We start from the raw sequence: 10,694 nt of genomic DNA on the forward strand, positions 1-10,694 counted from the left end.
TAAAATCACGAATCGTTTCTTGCAACGCGACTACCGCGCTACAACACGACCTCGCACGCTTCTGGGAAATAGAAGAAGGTCCTCAACTACAACTTCTCTCAGAATCGGATAAATTCTGCGAGAAACATTTTCAGCAACACGTCAAGAGGAATTCCGACGGACGGTACGTGGTCGCATTGCCTTTTAATGACAAGTTGTTGTTGCTGGGAGAATCCAGAGCAAGAGCATTGAAACGCTTGGAATCTCTCGAGCGAAAGCTGCAACGAGACGCCACGTTGACGGGGAATATCACGCGGTCATTCAGGAGTACCTTGACCTTGGACACATGACCAAGGTCACGAACATTCAGTGCCCATCCGATGGATATTACCTGCCTCATCATGGAGTCACGAAGATCACAAGCGAGACCACGAAACTCCGCGTGGTGTTCGACGGTTCCGCGGCTACTAGCTCGGGCATCTCATTGAATGACGCGCTGCATATAGGACCACGAATACAGGAAGACTTGTTGTACATTCTTCTACGATTTCGCGTTCACCGTTACGTGATAACCGGTGACATCGAGAAAATGTATAGGCAATTTCTCGTACGTGACGAGGATCAAAAATATCAACGCGTCCTGTGGCGTGATGCGAGCCGTGAAATTCAGACGTACGAGCTAAGGATGGTCACTTTCGGACTTTCCGCGGCACCCTACCTGGCAATCCGCTGCCTTACGCAATTGGCCCAGGATGAATGTCATCGGTTTCCTCGTGCCGCCCAGATATTGCGTCGCGACTTTTACGTGGACGACCTGTTGACTGGGGCATCTACATTGCAAGAGGCAGCGTCATTGCGGGAAGATCTGACGCAATTACTAAAATTAGCTTCCCTCAACATTCGTCAGTGGGCATCCAACCATGAAGATCTTTTGCGAAACCTCCCAGAAGAGTCTATAAACAGGAAGATTCGTATCGGGGAATCATCAACGCTGAAGACTTTAGGAATAATTTGGGATTCTGCAAATGACTCCATATCATATGAAGTCAAAACACAGATCGCAAATTCATACGTTACCAAGCGATTTATTACGTCAGAAATCGCCAAAATTTACGACCCACTGGGTCTTATCGGACCGGTCATTATTGTTGCAAAGATGCTGCTCCAAAGAATTTGGACCATCAAAGTGGATTGGGATGAATCCTTACCAATGGACATCCACACAGAATGGAAACAGTTTCATAGGCAGCTTCCTCTCTTAAATAGCACCGTTTTCCGGAGGAGAACCGTGATCGACACACCAAGCAGGACCGAATTACACGGTTTCTGCGACGCTAGTGAAAAAGCTTATGGAGCCTGCATCTACATTCGCTCATCGGATATGCATGACAATACGACCGTAGAACTTTTATTAGCCAAATCTAAAGTGGCACCATTGAAAACACAGAGTATTCCACGACTAGAACTCTGCGGAGCCTTGCTCCTAACGACATTATACAATACCGTTAAAAAAGCCCTACATGTAAAGCTCAACCGTACCATTTTCTGGACCGATTCAACAGTCGTTCTTCATTGGTTACAAACGTCACCGCATACATTAAAAACATTTGTCGCCAACCGGATTTCGGAAATTCAAGCGCGAACCAATATAGGAGATTGGCGTCACGTTCCGACAACAGACAACCCGGCAGACCTTATCTCGCGCGGGCAACATCCTGAAGAATTTTTGCAGCCTTCCATCTGGCATCACGGGCCAAAATGGCTCAAGCATGAGGAAGTCTCGTGGCCAACGAGAGATCTGGTACCGTGCAACTTCATTCCGGAGCAGAGGACTGCAACCTGTTTAAAGGTCAGTCCTCTGGATACTAACATCCTTGACGATTACTCTTCGTGGGAGAAAATGCAAAGGATAGTAGCATGGTGCCTTCGGTGGAAAGGGGACAACATGATTAAGGGTCCCCTAACGCCGGTAGAATTGAGGCACGCTCGTGACGTCATTATTAAACTCCTGCAACGGATACATTTCTCCAAAGAATTGCGATGCTTATCGTCAAGTTCCAACCCTGAAATCGCGGGAAAATTACAAAGATTGTCCCCATTCGTAGATAAAGACGGGATTGTCCGAGTTGGCGGTCGACTAAAGCATTCTTCAATGCCTTTTACACAACGTCACCCTATAATTTTGCCAAAGGCACGTGTCACAGGTCTCATCATTGAAGCCGAGCACCGAGCTCAACTGCATGCTGGGGTTCAAGGTACATTATATGCCGTTAGACGCCGTTTCTGGCCTATTGACGGTCGCAACCAGGTATGGAAGGCGTTACGCACCTGTACCCGTTGTCTCCGGGCCCGACCACCGGCCACCAATTACATTATGGGTGAATTGCCAGAAGCAAGGGTAACGGAAGCTCGGCCATTTACTAACGTAGGGGTAGATTACTGTGGCCCTTTTTACATCAAGGAACGCCGTCATCGTAATCGCACGCGAATAAAGGTTTACGTAGCGGTCTTCGTCTGCCTCGCAGTTAAGGCAGTTCATTTAGAGATGGTGAGTGATCTTACCAGCGAAGCATTCATCGCAGCGCTCAGAAGATTCATTGCTCGACGCGGGTATTGCGTTAAAATACATTCAGATAACGGAACCAATTTCGTTGGAGCAAATAACGAAATACAGGAAATTCAACGACTCATCAGATCGGACGAACATAATACAAAGGTACAAAACTTTCTCGCACAACGGTCAATAGAGTGGAGCTTCATACCACCACGCGCACCACATTTTGGGGGTTTATGGGAAGCAGCTGTAAAGTCCTTCAAAAACCATCTCCTTCGCGTCGCGGGTACTGAGCTATTCACTTTCGAGGATTTTAATACCTTGATTATTGAAATTGAGTCAATTTTAAATTCCCGACCATTAACACCCATGTCTTCAGACCCTAATGACCTCCTAGTGTTAACACCCGGTCATTTCCTGATTGGCGATTCGCTTACGAGTCTACGTGAGTGAGACTACTTAGACACGCCTCCAAATCGTCTTTCGAGCTGGCAGTTCATTCAGAGGATCAAGCAGCACTTTTGGACTCGTTGGCATCGCGAGTATTTAAATGAGCTCACAAGACGTACCAAATGGAGCAAAGGAGAACATCCCATCAAAGAGGGCACGTTAGTCCTTCTTAGGGAAGACAATGTACCTCCCATGCAATGGGCCTTGGGCAGGGTGCTCAGAACGTACCCGGGTTCCGACGGCATCATTCGCACCGTGACAATTAAAACGGCTGCGAGTGAGCTAGATCGGAGCGTGAAACGTCTGGTACCCTTGCCTTATCAGGTCGAAGAAAGAAGCAACGAGCCGGAAGAGCCAGCATCGACAGCGAATGTCAATCCAATCGATGATTGAATTCATTGGACTTTATTATATATTTTGATATTCTTTACATTTAAACATATATTAATCAATTGCATACGTGAATATATATATTATTAGATTATATAATCATTAGCATTTAAACTTCATAGAATTAATTAATAAGTCATTTAGTATTTTGTAGCTTAAGTAGCAAACAGGCTCATATTATCACGTATATCTTGATCGGTATCCAATCAACGGGGGGAGGTTGTTCCGTGACGAATACATGGGACCCTGTTTCCGAAATTTATATTTTTCTGTATTTTTTATTGCTTGAATACTATTTAACAATAGCCGTCCGTCGAGTGGCTGGCGGGTTTGTCCTCGGAGGGGCATCTGGGGTGCAGACCGCTGGCACGTTTATGGTATGCAAGCCTGCGGGGTCAGTTGAGTAAATCCTTTGATTTATTTGCAGTAATTTCGTATTTTCAGCGACCTTGCAGGTACCATAGACGTGAATCTCCGAGGGGCCTTGTGACTGAACCTGATGGCCAACATCTGTGTCAGTTTCCGGGACCCAGACCCAGCGGGGGTTCCACTCCGCGCACGGAGTTGCGCGTGATTTCGCATACCACCTCCACTGACACCCTTACTCCGCGCGGACCGCGTTTCGGACGCTCGGGGTGGTTGGGGTCAGTAAGGCCACCATGTCATTGGTGAAAATAGTCACCAATCAGGGGATGAGGCCGACTCCCACGATTTGGAAAAGTCAAGAGGTTCTTGAAGGAGTCGGTCTCATCAGTCTGTTTTTGGATTTCATGAGGAAAACGTCTCATTCCTCAAGGGAAACGTTATCTTCCCGCGCAAATTCTGAGCTTCCAAATATTAAAACCATTTAACTGTTCAACCATTCAAACAATAATCCGTTTCTTGTCTATATAATTAAATTATCAGTTTTATTTTGACTATATTTATTACGTCAAATCAAGACACACCCTCAATTACTCCTATCACCTTAAAGGGTCGTAGGTTCGTGCGTGAATGAAGTTATCGGTGTAACATCGAACAGAGACTTACGACCTCTGTTGACCCGGCTCTCAACGCATCCTATGGTCGTAGCTTGTCGCGCACTGCACGTAAAAACACGGAGCAAAATCGTGCAAGGGAGAGCGTTTTCAGCGAGAAATGTGTCAAATCGGGCTGTAATTGTTAAACCGTCACTGATATCGTCAAACTCTCGACGGAAATGTCCTATTTGGGTCCGATATAGTGCAGAACGAGACAAACCGAAGCTGCAACGTGCAAGGAAGTGCGTTTACAGCGAGAAATGGGGCAAATCGGGCGGTAATTGTTAAACGGTCACTGATATTGCTAAACTCTGGACGGATATGTGCTATTTGGGTCCGAAATAGTGTAAAACGACACAAACCGGAGCAAAATCGTACATTGGTGTGCGTTTTCAGCGAGAAATGGGTCAAATCGGGCTGTAATTGTTGAACCGTGGCTGATATCGTCAAACTCTCGACGGAAATGTGCTGTTTGGGTCCGAAGTAGTGCAAAATGACCCAAACCGGAGCAAAAGCGTGCAAGGGAGTGCGTTTTCAGCGAGAAATGGATCAAATCGGGCTGTAATTGTTAAACCGTCACTATTTGGGTACGATATAGTGCAGAACGACATAAAACGGAGCAAAATCGTGCAAGGGAGTGGGATTTCCGTGAGAAATGGGTCAAATCGGGCTGTAAATGTTGAACCGTCGCTGATATCGTCAAAGTCTCGACGGAGATGTGCTATTTGGGCGCGATATAGTGCAGAACATCACAAACCGGAGCAAAATTGTGCAAGGAAGAGCGTTTTCAGCGAGCAATGTGTCAAATCGGACTGTAATTGTTAAACCGTCACTGATATCGTCAACCTCTCGACGGAAATGTGCTATTTGGTTACGATACAGTGCAGACCGATACAAACCGGAACGAAATCGTGCAAGGGAGTGCGTTTTCAGCGAGAAATTTGTCAAATCAGACTGTAACTGTTAAACCGACACTGATATCGTCAAACTCGCGACGGAAATGTCCTATTTGGGTCCGATATAGTGCAGAACAACACAAGCCGGAGGAAATTCGATCAAGGAAGTGCGTTAACAGCGAGAAATGTGTTAAATCGGGCTGTAATTGTTAAACCGTCACTGATATCGTCAAACACTCGACGGAAATGTGCTATTTGGGTACGATACAGTGCAGACCGATACAAACCGGAACAAAATCGTGCAAGGGAGTGCGTTTTCAGCGAGAAATGGGCCAAATCGGGCTGTAATTGTTCAACCGTCACTGATATCGTCAACCTCTCGACGGAAATGTGCTATTTGGGTCCGATGTAGTGCAGAACAACACAAACCGGAGCAAAATAGTGCAAGGGAGTGCATTTTCAGCGCGAAATGTGTCAAATCGGGCTGTATTTGTTAAACCGTCACTGATATCGTCAAACTCTCGACGGAAATGTGCTATTTGGGTACGATATAGTGCAGAACGACACAAACCGGAGCAAATTCGTGCAAGGGCGTGGGTTTTCAGCGAGAAATGGGACAAATCGGGCTGTAATTGTTGAACCGTCGCTGAAATCGTAAAACTCTCGACGGAAATGTGCTATTTGGGTACGATATAGCGCAGAACGACACAAACCGGACCAAAATCGTACAAGGGAGTGCGTTTTCAGCGAGAAATGCGTCAAATCGGGCTGTAATTGATAAACCGTCACTGATATCGTCAAACTCTCGACGGAAATGTGCTATTTGCGTACGATATAGTGCAGAACGACACAAACCGGAGCAAAATCGTGCAAGGGAGTGCGATTTCCGCGAGAAATGGGTCAAATCGGGCTGTAAATGTTGAACCGTCACTGATATCGTCATACTGTCGACGGAAATGTGCTAATTGGGTCCGATATAGTGCAGAACGACCCAAACCGGAGCAAAATCGTGCAAGGGAGTGCGTTTTTAGCGAGAAATGTGTCAAATCGGGCTGTAATTTTTAAACGGTCGCTGATATCGTCAAACTCTCGACGGGAATGTGCTATTTGGGTACGATACAGTGCAGACCGATACAAACCGGAACAAAATCGTGCAAGGGAGTGCGTTTTCAGCGAGAAATGGGCCAAATCAGGCTGTAATTGTTAAACCGACACTGATATCGTCAAACTCTCGACGGAAATGTCCTATTTGTGTCCGATATAGTGCAGAACGGGACAAACCGAAGCTAAATCGTGCAAGGAAGTGCGTTTACAGCAAAAAATGGGTCGAATCGGGCTGTAATTGTTGAACCGTCGCTGATATCGTCAAACTCTGGACGGAAATGTGCTATTTGGGTACGATACTGTGCAGACCGATACAAACCGGAACAAAATCGTACAAGGGAGTGCGTTTTCAGCGAGAATTGGGTCAAATCGGGCTGTAATTGTTAAACCGTCACCGATATCGTCATTTCTCCGCGGAAATGTGCTATTTGGGGCCGATATAATGCAGAACGACACAAACCGGAGCAAAATCGCACAAGGGAGTGCGTTTTTAGCGAGAAATGTGTCAAATCGGGCTGTAATTGTTAAACGGTCGCTGATATCGTCATTTCTCGGCGGAAATGTGCTATTTGGGTACGATATAGTGCAGAACGACACCAACCGGAGCAAAATCGTACAAGGGAGTGCGTTTTCAGCGAGATATGCGCCAAATCGGGCTGTAATTGTTAAACCGTCACTGATATTGTCAAACTCTGGACGGAAATGTGCTATTTGGGTCCGAAATGGTGCAAAACGACACAAACCGGAGCAAAATCGTACAAGGGAGTGCGTTTTCAGCGAGAAATGGGTCAAATCGGGTTGTAATTCATAAACCGTCACTGATATCGTCAAACTCTCGACGGAAATGTGCTCTTTGGGTACGATATAGGTCAGAACGACACAAACCGGAGCAAAATCGTACAGGGGAGCGCGTTTTCAGCGAGAAATGCGTCAAATCGCGCTGTAATTGTTAAACCGCCACTGATATCGTCATCTCTCGACGGAAATGTGCTATTTGGGTCCGATATAGTGCAGGACGACACAAACCGGAGCAAAATCATACAAGGGAGTGCGTTTTCAGCAAGAAATGGGTGAAATCGGGCTGTCATTGTTAAACGGTCACTGATATCGTCAAAGTCTCGACGGAAATGTGCTATTTGAGTCCGAAATAGTGCAAAACGACACAAACCGGAGCAAAATCGTACAAGGGAGTGCGTTTTTAGCGAGAAATGTGTCAAATCGGGCTGTAATTGTTAAACCGACACTGATATCGTCAAACTCTCGACGGAAATGTCCTATTTGGGTCCGGTATAGTACAGAACGAGACAAACCGAAGCAAAATCGTGCAAGGAAGTGCGTTTACGGCGAGAAATGTGTCAAATCGGGCTGTAATTGTTGAACCGTCGCTGATATCGTCAAACTCTCGACGCAAATGTGCTATTCGGGTACGATATAGTGCAGAACGACACAAACCGAAGTAAAATCGTGCAAGGGAGTGCGTTTTCAGCGCGGAATGTGTCAAATCGGGCTGTAATTGTTGAACCGTGGCTGATATCGTCAAACTCTCGACGGAAATGTGCTATTTGGGTCCGATATAGTGCAGAACGACACAAACCGGAGCAAAATCGTACAAGGGAGTGCGTTTTCAGCGAGAAATGCGCCAAATCGGGCTGTAATTGTTAAACCGTCACTGATATCGTCAAACTCTCGAAGGAGGTGAGCTATTTGGGTCCGAAATAGTGCAAAACGACACAAACCGGAGCAAAATCGTACAAGGGAGTGCGTTTTCAGCGAGAAATGCGCCAAATCGGGCTGTAATTGTTGAACCGTCGCTGATATCGTCAAACTCGCGACGGAAATGTGCTATCTGGGTACGATATAGGTCAGAACGACACAAACCGGAGCAAAATCGTGCAAGGGAGTGCGTTTTCAGCGAGAAATGGGTCAAATCGGGCTGTAATTGTTGAACCGTGGCTGATATCGTCAAACTCTCGACGGAAATGTCCTACTTGGGTACGATATAGTGCAGGACGACACAAACCGGAACAAAATCGTGCAAGGGAGTGCGTTTTCAGCGAGAAATGGGTCAAATCAGGCTGTAATTGTTAAACCGACACTGATATCGTCAAACTCTCGACGGAAATGTGCTATTTGGGTCCGATATAGTGCAGCACAACACAAACCGGAGCAAAATCGTGCAAGGGACTGCGTGTTTTCGCGAGAAATGTGTCAAATCGGGCTGAAATTGTTCAACCGTCACTGATATCGTCAACCTCTCGACGGAAATGTGCTATTTGGGTCCGATATAGTGCAGCACAACACAAACCGGAGCAAAATCGTGCAAGGGAGTGCGTTTTCATTGAGAAATGTGTCAAATCGGGCTGTAATTGTTCAACCGTCACTGATATCGTCAACCTCTCGACGGAAATGTGCTATCTGGGTACGATACAGTGCAGACCGATACCAACCGGAACAAAATCGTGCAAGGGAGTGCGTTTTCAGCGAGAAATGGGTCAAATCCGGCTGTAATTGTTAAACCGTCACCGATATCGTCAAACTCTCGACGGAAATGTGCTATTTGGGTCCGACATAGTGCAGAACAACACAAACCGGAGCAAAATCGTACAAGGGAGTGCGTTTTCAGCGAGAAGTGGGTCAAATCGGGCTGCAATTGTTGAACCGTCGCTGATATCGTCAAGCTCTCGACGGGAATGTGCTACTTGGGTCCGAAATAGTGCAAAACGACACAAACTCGAGCAAAATCGTACAAGGGAGTGCGATTTCAGAAAAAAATGTTTCAAATCGGGATGTAATTGTTAAACGGTCGCTGATATCGTCAAACTCTCGAAGGAAATGAGCTATTTGGGTCCGAAATAGTGCAGAACGAGACAACCCGAAGCTAAATCGTGCAAGGAAGTGCGTTTACAGCGAGAAATGGCTCAAATCGGGCTATAATTATTGAACCGTCGCTGATACGGTCAAACTCTCGGCGGAAATGTGCTATATGGGTCCGATATAGTGCAGAACGGCACAAACCGGAGCAAAATCGTGCAAGGGAGTGCGTGTTCAGCGAGAAATGGGTCAAATCGGGCTGTAATTGTTCAACCGTCACTGATATCGTCAACCTCTCGACGGAAATGTGCTATCTGGGTACGATACAGTGCAGACCGATACCAACCGGAACAAAATCGTGCAAGGGAGTGCGTTTTCAGCGAGAAATGGGTAAAATCCGGCTGTAATTGTTAAACCGTCACCGATATCGTCAAACTCTCGATGAAAATGTGCTATTTGGGTCCGATATAGGTCAGAACGACAGAAAGCGGAGCAAAATCCTACAAGGGAGTGCGTTTTCAGCGAGAAATGCGCCAAATCGGGCTGTAATTGTTCAACCGTCACTAATATCGTCAAAGTCTCGACGGAAATGTGTTATTTGGGTCCGATATAGGTCAGAACGACACAAACCGGAGCAAAATCGTACAAGGGAGTGCGTTCTCAGCGAGAAGTGGGTCAAATCGGGCTGCAATTGTTGAACCGTCGCTGATATCGTCAAACTATCGACGGGAATGTGCTACTTGGGTCCGAAATAGTGCACAACGACACAAACTCGAGCAAAATCGTAAAAGGGAGTGCAATTTCAGCGAGAAATGGGTCAAATCGTGCTGTAATTGTTAAACCGTCACTGATATCGTCATTTCTCGACGGAAATGTGCTATTTGGGTACGATATAGTGCAGAACGACACAAACCGGAGCAAAATCGTACAAGGGAGTGCGTTTTCAGCGAGAAATGCGCGAAATCGGGCTGTAATTGTTAAACCGCCATTGATATCGTCAAACTCTCGAAGGAAATGACCTATTTGGTTCCGAAATAGTGCAAAACGACACAAACCGGAGCAAAATCGTACAAGGGAGTGCGTTTTCAGCGAGAAATGTGTTAAATCGGGCTGTAATTGATAAACCGACACGGATATCGTCAAACTCTCGACGGAAGTGTGCTATTTGGGTCCGATATAGGTCAGAACGACACAAACCGGAGCAAAATCGTGCAAGGGAGTGCGTTTTCAGCGAGAAATGTGTCAAATCGGGCTGTAATTGTTAAACCGTCACCGATATCGTCCAACTCTCGACGGAAATGTGCTATTTGCGTCCGATATAGTGCAGAACGACACAAACCGTAGCATAATCGTGCAAGGGAGCGCGTTTTCAGCGAGAAATGTGTCATATCGGGCTGTAATTGTTGAACCGTCGCTGATATCGTCAAACTCTCGACGGAAATGTGCTATTTGGGTCCGACATAGTGCAGACCGATACAAATCGGAACCAAA

General features: G+C 46.3%; 1 protein-coding gene across 1 annotated transcript; it reads left to right on the forward strand.

Annotated features, from left to right (window-relative positions):
- Positions 1-325: 325 nt before the first annotated feature.
- LOC143307946 (uncharacterized) lies at positions 326-1,828 on the forward strand (the record flags this gene model as incomplete). The annotated part of the gene is made up of 1 exon (XM_076693139.1): positions 326-1,828. A coding segment is annotated over exon 1 (1,503 nt), but the record flags the coding sequence as incomplete, so codon positions are not given.
- Between the last annotated feature and the right edge of the window lie 8,866 nt (positions 1,829-10,694).

The sequence above is a fragment of the Osmia lignaria genome, unplaced genomic scaffold (assembly GCF_051020975.1).
Source record: "Osmia lignaria lignaria isolate PbOS001 unplaced genomic scaffold, iyOsmLign1 scaffold0107, whole genome shotgun sequence".
In the NCBI taxonomy this organism is placed as follows: Eukaryota; Metazoa; Arthropoda; class Insecta; order Hymenoptera; family Megachilidae; genus Osmia; species Osmia lignaria.